The sequence below is a fragment of the Pan troglodytes genome, chromosome 5 (assembly GCF_028858775.2).
Source record: "Pan troglodytes isolate AG18354 chromosome 5, NHGRI_mPanTro3-v2.0_pri, whole genome shotgun sequence".
NCBI lineage: Eukaryota > Metazoa > Chordata > Mammalia > Primates > Hominidae > Pan > Pan troglodytes.
Genome location: NC_072403.2, coordinates 42,136,618 through 42,152,650, shown reverse-complemented (window position 1 = coordinate 42,152,650; position 16,033 = coordinate 42,136,618). Strand labels below are relative to the sequence as shown.

Genomic DNA, 16,033 nt, shown 5'->3' with positions numbered 1-16,033 from the left:
TGATTTCATGAGGACAGAGTTGGGTTACCCACAGGATTCATGGGTGAACTCCTAACTCAGGGGAACCAAAAAAAGTCTGGAGGTTTATTTACCATTTGTTTGGCTGTCTTCCCCCTAGAATTGGAAAAAGAGCTCAACTGTCTTTCTTGAATTTGAGGCCAAAGTGAAGCAAAGAAAACAATGCTATTTTAATACTGTCTAAGTGAGTTGGTTTAAAAATGGATCCTCCAAATGCAGTGTGGAATCCTGGATTGGATTCTGGGACAGAAAAGAGACATTAGTAGAAAAATTGGTGAGATTCTAATAAGTCTGCAGTATAGTTAATAGGAAGGTACCAATATTGATGTCTTAGTGTTGGCAAATGGACCATGGTTATGTAAGATGTTAACATTAGGGGAGACTGGGTGAAGGATATGCAGAGCTCTGTACTATTTTAGCAAAGTTTCTGTGAAGCTGACATTATTCCAAAATAAAAAGTTTATTATTAAATTTTTTAAAAAACACAGATCAGGTCAGGTGCGGTGGCTCATGCCTGTAATCCCAGCACTTTGGGAGGCCAAGGTGGGCAGATCACGAGGTCAGGGGTTCAAGACCAGCCTGGCCAAGATGGTGAAACCCCATCTCTACTAAAAATACAAAAATTACCTGGACGTGGTGGGATGCACCTGTAATCCAGCTACTTGGGAGGCTGAGGCAGGAGAATTGCTTTAACCCAGGAGGTGGAGGTTGCAGTGAGCTGAGATCTTGTCACTGCACTCCAGCCTGGGTGACAGAGCAAGACTCTGTCTCAAAAAAGTTAAATTAAATTAAAAACACACACATACACACAGATCAAGCAAGGTTGTTAGGGATACAGTGTCTGGCACTCACAGGGGCTCAGTTAGCACCTGCTGATACCAGGGGGATGGATTAACATATGTCACCTACATGAGTTGCTTTCCAAACAGATGTTTCTACTGTGTAACCAACACATTCAAAGCTTTACCAGATCTTCCATTCAATGTTCTTCTACTAAAAAGTCCAAGGGATTGTTTGGGGAAAATGAATCTTTATCCATTTGGATAGAGATGTTTAAACATGTAAAGCATAAGTTCCTTTGAGTGAGATGGAAGATACTGGTTCCAACATGGTAGTGGGAGTTACAACAACTATCGCACAATGACACCATTTCCATAATATTGTATAAAAAGTCCTTTTGTATTTGTCATGCCATTTGATCTTTCTTTCTTTCTTTCCTTCTTTCTTTCTTTCCTTCCTTCCTTTCTTCCTTCTTTCTTTCTTTCTTTCTCTCTGTCTCTTTCTTTCTCTCTCTCTTTCTTTCTTTCTTTCCTTCTTTCTTTCCTTCCTTCCTTCCTTCCCTTCCTTCCTTCCTTCCTTTCTTCCTTCTTTCTTTCTTTCTTTCTCTCTGTCTCTTTCTTTCTCTCTCTCTCTTTCTTTCTTTCTTTCTTTCTTTCTTTCTTTCACAGAGTTTCACTTTTATTGCCCAGGCTGGAGTGCAATGGTGCGATCTCGGCTCACTGCAACCTCCCCACCTCCTGGATTCAAGTGATTCTCCTGCTTCAGCCCCCCGAGTAGCTGGGATTACAGATGCCTACCACCATGCCCGGCTAATTTTTTGTATTTTTAGTAGAGACAAGGTTTCACCATGTTGGCCAGGCTAGTCTCAAACTCCTGACCTCAGGTGATCCACTTGCCTTGGCCTCCCAAAGTGCTGGGACTACAGGTGTGAGCCACGCACCCGGCCAGATCTCACTTTCTTAACCAATGTATAAATAATTGCTTGACACATGGAGTGTAACAAGAAAGCTGTCATGTTGCTTGCAAAGCAATTTCTGAAATCATGATTAGAGAGGATGTAGAATGTAGACATTTAGAGAAATCCCAGTCTTGGCTCTGTTGTATAAACCTGGGAAAATTATCTAATCTCTCTAAATCCCTGTTTCCTCATTTGTAAAGTGAGTATAAATATAGTGTCTGCTTCATAGGGTTGTGAGGGGATTAGAGTAAATGATGCATATGAAGCACTTAGCACAGGACCTGGCACATTCTAAGTGCTTGGTAAATAGCTGTTATTCAAAAGACACTAGGATGGGAATTTGAGCAGAATACCTTTTTACAGAAAACACTGCCATCTCAGATAACTAATTTTGGGAGTGATTTTTAATGAAGACATTTTGATTCTGAAAGTGTACCCAGCAGCCAGGACTGAAATCCAAGTTACATCTGGGCAACATATACATGTACACACCCACTCACACTCACCCACACACCTGCACCAGGAAAAAATGGAGGTTCTCATTCATGTATTAAGGAACACTGGAGAGACTTCCAGCTCCAGTAGTATGGTGGGCTGAGCTAAAGAGGAACCTTTCCAGCTTCAGAAACAAGAGATCAGGTGCCATGGCTCATGCCTGCAATCCCAGCAATGTGGGAGCCGGAGGCAGGTGGATTGATTGAGGCCAGGAGTTCAAGACTAATGTGGGTAACATAGTGAGACCCTGTCTTTACAAAAAAAATTTTAAAAATTAGCCAGACATGGTGGCACGTGCTTACAGTCCCAACTACTCAGGAGGCTGAAGCAGGAGGATCGCTTGAGCCCAGGAATTCAAGGTTAGAGTGAGCTATGATGGCGCCTCTGCACTCCAGCCTAGGTGACAGAGAAAGACCCTGTCTCAAACAACAACAACAATAACAACGAAAAGCCCAATATTAAATACAATATAAAACAAAGTTATAAGACATGATTGAACTCACAAGAAAGGAAGAAATGAAGAGGGAACTGAAAGCCAGTGGCATGAGAAGGAAAGCTGATGATGTGGTAACTGTGGGGACTGTTATCAGACAAGAAACTGGCAGGGACAGGGACTGCGTTCTTGGGCTGGGTGAACTGAGACCTCTGCTTAAAGCTAGGACCCTCCAAAGGCTGCTGGGCTATTACAAGCTGCCAGTGGCTTGTGTCTGCCCAGGGATCTGGGTGAAAAAACACAGCTTCCCATAAAAAATGAAAGACCCAAATCTGTATTACATATGGTTTAGAGCTTGAATTGATACAACCTACAGAGTAATTAACATGAAAATTGGTCCCAAGTCAGCAATAATCCTAGGGTGTTTGGCCGGAGCCAATGTAAACTAGCTGAGATGGGTCCTTCCACTGCCAGGGCCACACAGAATTCCTGCAAAAAAACCAAGTCCTTGTGCAGATGAGCTCACAATTACCATGAAAAACATTGCTCAGACTAGGCTGGATTCCAGTCATCTATGTTTTTGTTTTTGTTTTTTGAGATGGAGTCTTGCTGTGTTGCCAGGCTGGAGTGCAGTGGTGCAATATTGGTTTACTGCAACCTCTGCCTCCTGGGTTCACACAATTCTCCTGCCTCAGCCTCCCGAGTAGCTACAACTACAGGCATGCACCACCACGCCTGGCTAATTTTTGTATTTTTAGTAGAGACAGGGTTTCACCGTGTTGGCCAGGATGGTCTTGATCTCCTGACCTCGTGATCTACCTGCCTCGGCCTCCCAAAGTGCTGGGACTACAGGCGTGAGCCACCGCGCCCAGCCTGTTTGTTTTAGTAAAGTTTAATTTGTTCTCTGGGACATTCTTGACTTTGGAAAGTGCTGCTTTATCTATGCTTTTCTATTTCAAGGTAATTTTCTTTTCATGTATTCATCCATTCATTCAACATTCATTCTTCAAAGACTTATTTTGTGACTAATATTTGCCAAGCACTGGGCCAGGAATGCATCCATGACTTCTTTTGTCTTTCACCATAATGTCCAAGGGATGTGTTTCCAATCACCCAAGTTACAGATGGCAAAACCAAGGGCGAGATGGGTCCCTGGCCAGCCAAGAACCCACAGAACTTGGGGGCAGAGTTGGAAGTTCAGCCCTAGCCCTCCTCCTTCCTGGGAACTCTATTCTCCACTAATCCTGGCTATGTCTCATTCCTCAACTGAGTGACAAAGATAGGTGCATGAGTGACCAAGGAAAGGAGTTACTAAAGCGAGGTTCTCACAGAGGAAGTCTTGACTCCCCAGTGCCAGCCCCAGTGGACCAGAATACACCTTGAGCCACCTATCAATGACAATAACCAGCCAGCCTCAGCTCCAGGGCCCCAGGAGAATTTCAGTTACTGGGCGGGCAGGAGCTGCCAAAGGTAGCACTGGCCCTAGTGTGGGAGGCCGACCAAAACACTTCTCCAGTGCTCTGTCTCCATGGGAGAAGTTGTGCTGGGCCCTGTTGTGCACACATTTGCAGGGCAGGGGGCAAAACACATGGCTCCTCTGGACCTCTCATGTGTTTTGCAAGATCCCTTTGAAGCCCATTTCCCGTCCAGAGGGACAAGCCATCTCCCTTTCTGAGAACACAAGCATGTTTTCACCGGGGGGCAACTACACCTGCAGACCTGTCAGCCTGGAACTCTCTTCCCTCAGTGCACGTGGCTCTCTCCCTAGCTTCATCCACCTCAGAGGGGCCTTCCCTGGCCAGCCCACCCAACACTGTGCCCCTTGTGTCATTCTCCCATCCTTCCCCTGCTTTATCTTCTCCTTTGAGCACGCATGCTGACCTTTTTTATATGCTTAATTTTCTATGGTTTAATTTCACCAAGAGAATATCAGCTTCATGAGTGTGGACATCCACTGCTTTGCTCACTGCCAGATCCCCAGGACCTAAAATGAATGAGCGAATGAATGATCTATTTCATCACCGTAATTCAGCCAAAATCTGATCCTCAAACTCCTTGTCTGCATCTTGAGGGAACTGGGCTCAAACAGTGATTCTCAAACTTTAAAAGAAATTACTGAAAGATTTTCTTTACATATAATTTTAGCAAGATCCCCCATGTATAAGATGGACAACAGCGGGGCTGTACTAGTGCAGCCGGGGCTTCAGACGTGTCTGTCCCCTGCTTTTCCTCCCCATCTGCAGAACCCTAAGGATCCCTGGAACACAGTTTGGAAACTATTGGCTTAAGTGAGGTCTGCCTCCAACTAGTCACTTTCTCTCCCAGGGTCTAAATACAATTATCTGCAAAATGAGGGAGCTGGACTTACTGACCTTGACACTGTAACATTCTAGCGTTATATCTCATATCCGTAACTACAGAAAATTATCCAAGAGCCAGGGAAACTACAAAATACAAATAGCAAAGACACATTCAGTATCACACTGGCCAATAGCCAGCAAACACCAGGAGTTTATCAAGGAGTTCTTGTTTTATGAGCAGTTTGTGGGAGCCATAGGACCCACAAGATCTCAGATTGCTCAACAAATCTAGTTGATGAAATGAGACACTGTATCTGAAACAGTTAAGACCATACAACATCAAATGCTAGAATATGTGGGCAGATTTTATGGGCAAACTAGACATCATGGAAAAGAGAGATGGAGTGGGATAAAATGGGATGGGGTCTGGGGAGGAGGTTTTCTCTCTGAAAGTGGGGCAGAGGGTCATTCTAGGCAGGAGACACAGTAGGTGCCATGGTGCATTGCCCAGGCCCCCTGCTGCAAGACTGAGGCACTCATGCTCCCACTGCCACAGGGGCAGCTGCTGGTGGGCCAGAGCTGAGCCCTTTCCCAGACAACAAACTGGACTTGGCTTTGTGATTGTTTGTTTGTTTTTAGAGACATGGTCTCTCTCTGTCACCCAGGCTGGAGTGCAATGGCAGAATCATAGTTCACTGCAGCCTCAAACTCCTGGGCTCAAGTGATCCTCCCACCCCAGCCTCCTGAGTAGCTGGGACTATAGGGACAGGTCACCACACCTGGCCAATTATTTTATTTTTTGTAGAAACAGGGTCTCACTTTGTTGCCCAGTCTGGCCTCAAACTCTTGGCCTTAAGCAATTCTCCCGCCTCAGCCTCCCATAATTCTGGGCTCACAGGCACGAGCCACTGCATCTGGCCAACTTTGTGATTAGGAAGTCATGGTTTTGGTCTCAGGCAGGGGCAGAGTTTCTCCAGGATCCTCATGCCATTGATTATGGTTGTTGCAACAGAGACTGCTGGTTGTCCCCAATACCCATTCTCCCCTTCTTCCTTTGTAATCGAACCTCCAATTTTTAGCTGGCCACATGGCCTCCCAAAAATAAAGTCTACATTTCCTGGGTTCTGTTGCAGTCAGGTGTGACCATGTGACTAAATTCCAATCCATGGGATGTAGCTGACGGGACATGTGTTACCTCCAAGTCCTGCTCTAAAGGACTGTGCCCTTCCCTTTTCCCTTTCCGACTAGCTGGAGTGCAGACATGGCAGGGGGCTCTTGGACCACAGGAAAGGCAACGCCTTTCAACTCCTGACGTCAGTTGACTTGCACTGTTTACCATGCTCTGGAGGCATCATGTTTCCCCACTGTGTGGCTTTGTCGTGTTGTCATGCTATGTCCTTGCTGGATGCCTTGGTTCCTGCCCAACCTGTCTCTACCTGTCCAACTTCTACTCACATTTCAAGCATGGACTAGCTCAAATGCCGCTTCTATGAGGCCTTCCATGTTTGGAAGTGTTTTCTCCATCCCTCTGCACTCCTATGCCTTATAATTCTCTAACATTCAATAGGAACTTTCTTGCATTATAACTGTTTGGTAGCTGCCTTTAAGTTTGAGTGGACTGTAAGCTCCTTGCAGCAAGATCAGAGTTTCATTTTGTGTTGTATCTTCGCATCCTCTGCAGGGCCTAGTATGTGCTCAACTAACACGGAAGGAAGGAAGGAAGTAACGAACGAACGAAGAAAGGAACGAAGGGACAGACAGATTGGCTTGCCAGTTTTTTATGGGGAGAAAGGTGCCAAGAAGTAGCTTAAGTGGGAGTAGGGTTTCAAGTCTGCCAAATCACTATTCTTCCATAAGAAACATTTTGTTTTTCAAAATTATGCAAATGCAGCTTTGAGGCACGTTTCCAACCCCACTTCTGACAAGATTGGAAATTCTGGATCCCCCAGTGGCAATCACGGAGACCACCCCTCCTAGGTGAATGAATGGATTAATGAAGGTTACCCATCTCTAGTAAAAACCAGGCACTATGTTAACTGCTTTTACAACATTTTCATGTGCCTTGAACTGGCCTAGTCACAGAACTGGGCATACACGCCAGAAGTTGCACCTCTGCCACCTCAGCTTTCACAGGAAAAAAACACAGGATCTCAGGATAGAAAAGCCCCAAACTGGCTACAAAAGTGGGGACGTGGCCTTGAGAAGAGCCTCAGAAAATGCTAGCTGGGTGCAGTGGCTCACACCTGTAATCCCAGCACTTTGGGAGGCCGAGGTGGGTGGATTGCTTAAGGTGAGGAGTTCGAGACCAGCCTGACCAACGTGGTGAAACCCTGTCTCTACTAAAAATACAAAAATTAGCTGGGCGTGGTGGTGGGTGCCTGTAAGCCCAGCTACTCGGGAGGCTGAGGCAGGAGAATCTCTTGAACCCGGGAGGCGGAGGTTGCAGTAAGCCGAGATCACACCACTGCATGTCAGCCTGGGCAACAGAGCGAGACTCTGTCTCAAAAGAAAAAAAGAAAGAAAGAAAGAAAATGCCATAGGTAAAAAAGATCCCATTTCCCGTAGCAATAAAAAATAAAACCACAAGGGAAAAGTAAATCTAATAAAACACACAAAATCTTTACTGAAGGACACAAAAAGACCAGAATAGAAAGATCAACTATATCTACAAATGGAAAGATGCAATTTCAGTCGAAAGCCCAGCAGAGCTTTTCACATGGGGCAGGGAAAGGGCCAAACATAATGGAGGCACTATCTGAAGAAGAAAAAAGGAGGAAGAAGAGGAGATTGCTTGTCATATGTGATGAACCCTTTATTATAAGACTATAATGATTAAAACAGAAATAGACAAATTAGCCAACAGAATAGAAGAGACACTTGAATATTCCAGAAGCAGCATTTCAAGTAAGTGTGGAGATAGCCTCTAATTGGCTATCACATGGCAAAACAATTTAAAAATTAGATCTCTACCTCAACCATCAACAAAATAAATTCCTGAGGAATTAACCTAAATATGAAAATTTTAAAACTTTTGAAAGACAACGTAGAAGAAATCATTGTAATAAAGATATTTTAAAACACAAATTATAAGAGGATGGCCAGGCGCACTGTTTTACGCCTGTAACTCTTGCATTTTGGGAGGCTGAGGAAGGAGGATTGCTTGAACCCAGGAGTTCAAGACCAGCCTGGGGAACATAGTGAGACCCTGACTCTACAAAAAAATTTTAAAAATTAGCCGGGCGTGGTGGCACGCACCTGTGGTCCCAGCTACTCAGGAGGCTGATGCAGGAGGATCACTTGAGCCTAGGAGTTCAAGGCTGCAGTGAGCCATGAATGTGCCACTGCACTCCGATGTGGGTGACAGGATGAGACCTAGTCTCAAAAACAAAATAAAACAAAACCCAAGTTGTAAGATGAAAAGATGGATACATTTGACAGCATTAAAATTAAAATCTGAATAACAAAAGACATCAAAGCAAAATAAAAATACAAGAAATAGAGTGGGAAAAGAGAGGTGCATTGTGCATAACTGGTGAAAGATAAGTGTACAGAATATATAAAGAACACCTACACATTAAAGGAAAAAGATAACTCAGTAGGAAAAAACAGGGAAAGGTGGTGAACAGGCACAGTACAGAAGAGGAAACGTCTAGTGGTCAATAAGTACATGGGGATGCTGAACATCACTAGCAGTCAGGATAGGTAGATTAAATACAGTAGATGAGACACAATTTCACATTTATTCGGTTGGCATAAGATTTTCAAGTGTGACATTGTGGGGAAATTAGAACTCATATCTGCTGCTTGTGATTAAATTGGTACAACTGCTTTGGAGAGTAACTTATCAAAGTCATTAACAAAGTTAATGACACAAATACCCTAGAATGATATACATGTCATGTGAGCATGGGAGACACAAACAAGGATGGTTGTAACAACAAGGAAACTGGTCAGATCCATCAATAAAATGACTAACTGTACTGTGGCATAGGAATGCAGAGACTTGAAGAAAAACCGGAGATCTAGCCCTGGTTCCTTTTCGGCTTCTAACTAACGATGAGACTTTTGCTTCTGCGTAGAATGTTCTTCCCAAGATATTCTTGGGCTCATTCCCTTACCCACGTCAGGTCTGTGTGGAAATTCCACCTGTTCAGAGAGACTCCCCGACCCTGCCTCCTCACCCCTTAACATCGCATTGTTAAGCAGGGCAATTTAAAGGATAAGAATGTAGACTCTGGCCAGACTGAGTTCGAATTCTAGCTTTACCAAGTGCTATCTGTGTGACTATAGGCAAGTTATTTAAATTTTCTGTGACTCAGTTTCCTCCTCTGTAAAATGGGGATAATAACAGTTTTCACCTGGGAGGGCTGTTGTGAGGACTCAACAAGTTAATATGCCAGAGGTAGAACGGTGCCTGATATAAAAGGAAGTGCTAGTTAAGAGTAAATTGTATGGCAGTTAAAATGAGTGAATGAACTAGACTGGAGTGACATTGACAAGTCTCATAAACATGCTGCTGAGCGGACAGCGTGAGTCCCACACATACCTCCCTCACCCTTCCCTGGACTTCTGCGATAATTACTAGCAGCCCACAGTCTAGTCCTTGATTACACCCCACTGCTTGATGTCCTTTTTACAGGTTTTAGTTCCTACCACTGCCGTCCATGACCATCACAGCCTGGCCAAGTAGGTTTGCAGCAGTATTCATCAAACTGAATGAATTAAATTAGGTCTGAAAAATCTTTTCTTTCTTTCTTCATCTTTTTTTTTTTTTTTTTTTTTTTTTTGCGATGGGGTCTTCCTGTACTATCCAGGCTTCTCTTGAACTCCTGGACCCACACACAATCTTCCTGCCTTGGCCTCTCAAAGCGCTGGGATCACAGGCATGAGCCACTGCACCCAGATGCTGTATTTTAAGATGACATAAAGACAGAAGAGTGAGGGTAATGGAGCAGATGAGCAACGCAGGCGCCCGGAAAAGGAGAGAGAATCTCTGCACCAGGTGTTTCCAAGGCAGGAATTCGGTGACTCCAGGACACAGTGGGGGCTGTCACCCTATCCCCATTCTGAAGGCCTGGAGTTCAGTGGGGAAGAGCCATTAACGGCTACATTCAAGGAAGACTGTGCATTAAAAAGATCTGGAAAGATCCATGCCTAGCCCTTAACACTGGCTAGAGGAGGGAGGGGGGGATTAGGGGCAGCCGGGCAAATGGAGGCTTTCTTTCTACTATTTATTTATTTATTTATTTATTTATTTATTTATCTGAGACAGAGTCTGGCTTTGTTACCCAGGCTGGAGTGTAGTAGCGCGATCTCACTGCAACCTCTGCCTCTGGAGTTCAAGCAATCTCCCACCTCAGCCTCCCGAGTAGCTGGGACTACAGGTGTGCACCACCAGGCGTGGCTAATTTTTGTATTTTTTTAGTAGAGAAGGGGTTTCGCCATTTGGCCAGGCTGGTCTTGAACCCCCGATCCACCTGTCTCAGCCTTCCAAAGTGCTGGATTACAGGCATGAGCCACTGCGACTGGCCTCTATTTTCTACTTTTACTCTATACACTTTCGCACTGTTTGAATTTTGTCCAGTGAGAAAAATGTGTTTATTACTTGTGAGACATTAAAAAGAAAAAATTATATTATACATTAGAGGTACTCAGTGAATGGGCATTACTATTATTCTTTAAAATAAAGACTTTCCACCCAGCATAGAGGTCCCCAGCCAGGAAGGCACCCTGCTTGGGCTGGGAGGGGCTATTATCTGCAGCCTGTCCCTCACACAGCCCAGCCGGCCCTTCAGAAAGTCTCACTGGCTCTACTTTCAAAGCACGTCCTGAATCCAATCTCTTCCCTTATCTAGTTTCCACCTTGCTCCCTCAAACACACTCTGCCCATCGTTCAGAGATCTTAAGAAGCCTAATCAGATGGTTGCCACATTCTCAACACTTGCCATGTGCCAGGTATTGTTCTAAGCAGGTATTCATATTAGCTCAGCCAATCCTATAACCAGGGGTTCCCAACCCCCAGGCCATGGCCCCGGGTCTGTGGCCTGTTAGGAACCAGGCCGCACAGCAGGAGGTAAGCAGCAGGTGAAGCTTCTTCTGTATTTACAGTGGCTCCCCATCACTCACATTACCGCCTGAGCTCCGCATCCTGTCAGATCAGTGGCAGCATTAGATTCTTATAGGAGCATGAACCTTATTGTGAACTGTGCATGGGAGGGATCTAGGTTGTGCACTCCTTATGAGAATCTAATGCCTAATGATCTGTCACTGTCTCCCATCACCCTCAGATGGGACTGCCTACTTGCAGGAAAACAAGCTCAGGGCTCTGATTCTACCTTACGGTGAGTTGTATAATTATTTCATTATATATTCAAACATAATGATAATAGAAGTAAAGTGCACAACAAATGTAATGCGCTTGAATCATTCTGAAACCACCCCCCACCAACCCTGGTGTGTGGAAAAATTGTCTTCCACAAAACCAGTCGCTGGTGTCAAAAAGGCTGGAGACCGCTGCTGTAACAATGCCGGGAACTAGGCGCTATCAGGAGCTCCCTTTTGTGGACGGAGAAACAGAGGCGCAGAACGTTCAATAACTTACTTCAGGCATGCATCATGAAATGGCAGAGCTGGGATCCCACCTGAGGAGCTCACGCCCTCTGCCCCCTCCCCACTTGCTGTCACAGCCGTCTGTGCTCCCCCTCCCTTAGGTGAGATCAGAGCTTGTGGCTAAGGCCACATGACCTGGCCCCTGTTGACCTCCCACCACCTTTTCCACACCACAGGCTTCGTGGCTGCTCCTCCACCAGGAATTCTCCTTTTCAGGAGCTCCCAGTAGCTTGTTCTATCACTATACCCAGCTCTAGGCTTGAATGTCACCTCCTCAGAAAGGCGTCCCTGACCACCTTCCTGAAATAGTCTCCATTTTATTCTCAGTCCCTTTCCTGCTTTAATTTTATTCATAGATCATATCACTTCCCGACCTTACACTAGAAGGTGCCTTGTTTGAATGTTTATTATCTGTTTCTTTTCTCTAGAATTTCTGCTCCACAAGGGTGGGGACCTTGTCCTCAGTACCTGGAACAGAGCTCTGTCTAGAATAGGAGCTCTGTAAATGAATAAATGCCCCTCCAAGGTAGCTCACTAGGCTGTTGGGCTTGTTCCTTGGAGCTGCTAGATGCATCTGCTGTCCGGGACAGTGTTTCTCTCTCTGGGTTAGCAGTGTAGCAGTCCTTCTCGCTGAGGCTCCTGGACCAGCAGGACAGAAGGTGAAGTGAGAGCTTCTGTGTTCTCTCCCCACCCCTTCCTATTCTTCTCCCACTCTGGGCTCCCTCCTGTCTACCCCTCCAGCCTCAGGGCATTCATCTTTCCAGCCACCTGGAAATGGTGGACAATACGTCCCCATCAGGGTGATAGAGATTTGAAGAGTTGCCTCTCCCAAGGGTATTTGCATTTTGAAAGAGGCCAGGCAGGAGCAACACTGAACCCCAATGTATGACTGTGCTGTGGTGTAGCTTCTGACAGCACCATGTTCGATGTTCGAGGGAGATACTGTCCTTTACTCTCCCAGGCGCTGGGAGACAGAGCATCTCACAGGTAAGGGCACTGAGGGAGAGGGACAGGGGTCCAGGCTCACCCTGCAGGTTAGAGACTGGGGCCTGGCAGACCCCAACCTTCAAATGTCACAGCTGCTGCTATCCTACTCCAACCAGCTCTTCCCTTCCCTTCCTGCCACCCAGGCCTGGCTTTGTCCCCCAAAGCATCCCCAGCCTCTCTCACGCTCCTTCTGTCTCTGTGGAATCCCCCAAGAGACTTCCCAGGGGACCCAGAACACAGGCCTCACCCATTTCAATCCCGCAGATGGCCAGGGCGGCGATCACAGCACCTGCCGACGTCCCCGCAAAGCGGTGGGCTGTTTCCAGCATCCGGGGGGCCAGGTCCCGCAGGGCGTCCACGGCCCCCGCCTGGTAGAAGGAGAGGAATCCACTGCCCGAGAAGGAGATGGAGTGAGGGGTGTCCGGGTCCCCCTTGAACACCTGTTCTTCCATCTCCTCGGCCTCTGGCTTTCTGCGGAAGGCGGAGCCACCCTTCAGCACTTGCCTGCCCGAGCCTGGGCTGCCGCTCCCTGTAGGAACTCCCTGCCCAGCTTCCCTGCCACCCCGGAGCTTGGAATGTGGCTGTCTCTACCTGGCTGGAGCAACCACAGGCTGCTCAGGAAGCTGCCTCAGCCTGTTAAGCTCCGCCAGGAGGCAACTCCAAAGGTTGGAAAGGGGCCCCAGGATGAGATGCAGAAGGCTCCCCCGGTGTGTGAGCAGGGTCCTGGTCCCGTGAGCCCCCCACTGGCTTCATTTCTTGGCTAGATTCATCTCAGGCACGGGATCCTCAGCCCTCTGCCCATCCATGGTATACCAGGGTGCATTCACTGCTCCCCAGCACAGGGCCATGCCCAAGGAGGCGGGCTCTGCCCAGCCCTCAGCTGCAATATTCAGTTGCAAAACCTCTGTGATGGTTATCGGTGGACACCTCCCTCCCCAACATGCTGCTGCGGCAGTGAAGGGCTTCCAAGCCCGCCTCCCTCCAGGAGGACGGTGCCTACCCCGTCTCTTTTGGACGGGTCCCCCAAAAGAGATGCCCCTCCTGGGCTCCTTCAGGCTATGTGGTATGTGTGATGTGTTACACAAGCATTTTTATTTGTTTTTCTTACATAAACACCCCTTTGTTTATTCACTTGTTTATTTACATGTTAGCATCGGCCCTGGGTAAAATTTTAAGAGAAGTGTGACTTTGGCGGCCCCACCCACCACCGCCTCTGCACCTCTCTCTGTTTTTTCTCCTGGGCCCTTCACTGACCCTGTGACCTTGGTCAGTGCCCTCTCGACAAGCCCCAAGCCCTCATGCTATCTTCTAAGTGTGCAGGAAGAAATCAACCTGAAATCTAGATCATTCTAAGTGTGTGAGGCTTCGTGTTGCGTGTTCTTCTTCCCGCCCAGAAATGAGAAGTTTGAGATAGCAATGTTTAACCCCAAGGAGGAGCAGCTGGGGAGGTCACCTGTGGGGACGTCGGGGTCAGGGCAGAGAGACGTTTTGGTAAGGGAGGTGGTGTGAGAGGACCAGAGTTCGCTCCAGGGGCTGCGGTTCTGCCCCCTGAGGGGCTGTATCATGTGGTCCTGATGGGGAGGAGTGGTTCTCACACCCACAAAATGTCCCCTCATGGAGATATAACAAAGTAGGCAAGATGGCGTCTCCCGCTCCCCTCAAAGACCACACAGCAACAGGACCAGAATCAGAATCAAGACACCAAGGCCTCCACCAAGTGCCAATCCAGGATGTGACATCAGTGGCTTCCCCGCTTCTGGGGAGCTTGCACCATTCTGGTGGACTCACTTATCTGCAAGGGAATTCCACAGTGAGGGCAAGGCCAGGCTTCAGTTAGGAGGGAGTTTTCTGTCTTGGGTAGGTAATTCCAGGCATATCATTGCCTCAGGTTGAAAAGAGAGCTTTAGATTAGATAAAGTGTGTGTGCCTACATGCGTGTGTATGCATGTGTGCATGTGTGTGCAGATATCTGAGGCATACTGCTGGGGTGGGGGTGGGTGTGTCAGGGTGGAGTCCAGTCAGCTTTTGGACAGCAGAGACCCTGCCCCCTCCCTGGAAGGTCAGGTCAGCTCCACTGAGGGCTTGTGTGCCAAGCCCTGTGCTGTGTCGGGGCCCTGGGGGACAGGAGCACACAGAAGCTCCATCCCCAAATCAGACATTTGCAGGCTTCTTGGGAACAAGACAGGCAAATGTGAAATAAGCAGAAAACCGTGCAAGGCAATCTATAATTAAGTACTAAACTGTGCAGGGCTGAGATTCCTGCCAGAAAAGTTAAGAGGCGGGGCTGAGCAGTGTGGGCTGGAACATCTGAGGAGCTGTGCGGCGGAGGTGTGGGCTGCGGGACTGGAGGCAGCTGGGAGGAGCAGGCGGGCACTGGACGAGGAGCAGCAAGAGCCCCTTGCAGAGAAGGGAAGGGGTGTAATGGGACCTGTTTCACAGGATGAAGGGCTTTGGATGAGAACCCTTCTGAGTCATGACATTGGATCCCAGCTCTGCTATTTACAGGCAGTGTGACCTGTGCATGATCTCTCTGAGCCTCAGTTTTCCTCATCTGTGAAAGGGACAATACTGTCATTCCTATGCTGCACAGTAGCTGTAAAGGCTAAAGGTAATGGCTGTAGGACGCCTGGCACATGGCACGTCTGTGGTTATCAGAGGGTAGTAAGAGTCAAGGCTTCTGGAACAGATAGACCCCAGAGATAAGGTGGAATAGAAAGGCAGGGTCCAAAGGGGAAGGCTTGATCCACATGCGACATGAGGAGGAGCTTGGAGAGGTCTCAAGATGCAGAGCCTTGGAAGGAAGATGAGACTGGGGCTGGAGAATGAGGAAGGAGGATGGTGGCCCATTCTCCTAGGTTGATGGTGGCCAGGCCAGGGTGGCAGCTGCAGGAAGACAAGTTAATGAAGTTATTACTGCAGAAGACTCTCAGGGCCAGGGACTGGTTGGATGGGCAGGGTGAGTCAAGGCTGAGGCCTCACTTTTAGCCTGGGGGTAGGGAGGAGTGGGGCTGCCTTCTGCAGAGTTGGGGAAACTGGAACAGACCTGGGGAAGCTGGGTGGAGGATGATTTTACTTTAAGATGCATCTGAGATGACAGCAAGACATGGGCACTATCCATGGGGGGGGGGGGGGGCAGGGATGGCACCAGAACCAAGGACAGAGATCCCTGCCACTGAGGCAGCAGAGAAGGGTAAGCAGGTGGAGGAGGGTGTGGGGTCATGTTGAGGGGAGGACAGCTATGGATAAGTTTCTTTTTCCGGGTCATCCCAGTGAAATAGAAAGCAAGGCCACCTGCTATACATGGGCTGCAGGCACCTGGGGGGGCTGGGGGCCCACCACCCCTTCAGAGACAGCACATCCTGACATGGCCCCCGTTGTCCCCACCTCCTTGGACCTGGCTGACTTCCACGAATGCACATATGTTTCTGTTCCCTGTGGACGTGGAGACAGCAA

The 16,033-nt window shown here is 47.7% G+C and overlaps 1 protein-coding gene across 2 annotated transcripts in view; it reads right to left on the bottom strand.

Annotated features, from left to right (window-relative positions):
* Nucleotides 1-16,033, bottom strand: part of PNPLA1 (patatin like phospholipase domain containing 1) — a 70,194-nt gene that overhangs the window by 30,153 nt on the left and 24,008 nt on the right. The window contains exon 1 of one of the 2 annotated variants that reach the window (XM_054685730.2): nucleotides 12,828-13,488. The exons of the other annotated variant lie outside the window; for it this stretch is intronic. Within the exon in view, the coding sequence (XP_054541705.1) occupies nucleotides 12,828-13,032 (205 nt within the window). The 5' untranslated portion in view covers nucleotides 13,033-13,488. Of the gene's footprint in view, nucleotides 1-12,827; nucleotides 13,489-16,033 lie in introns of those variants that run through there. 2 annotated transcript variants of the gene reach the window in all.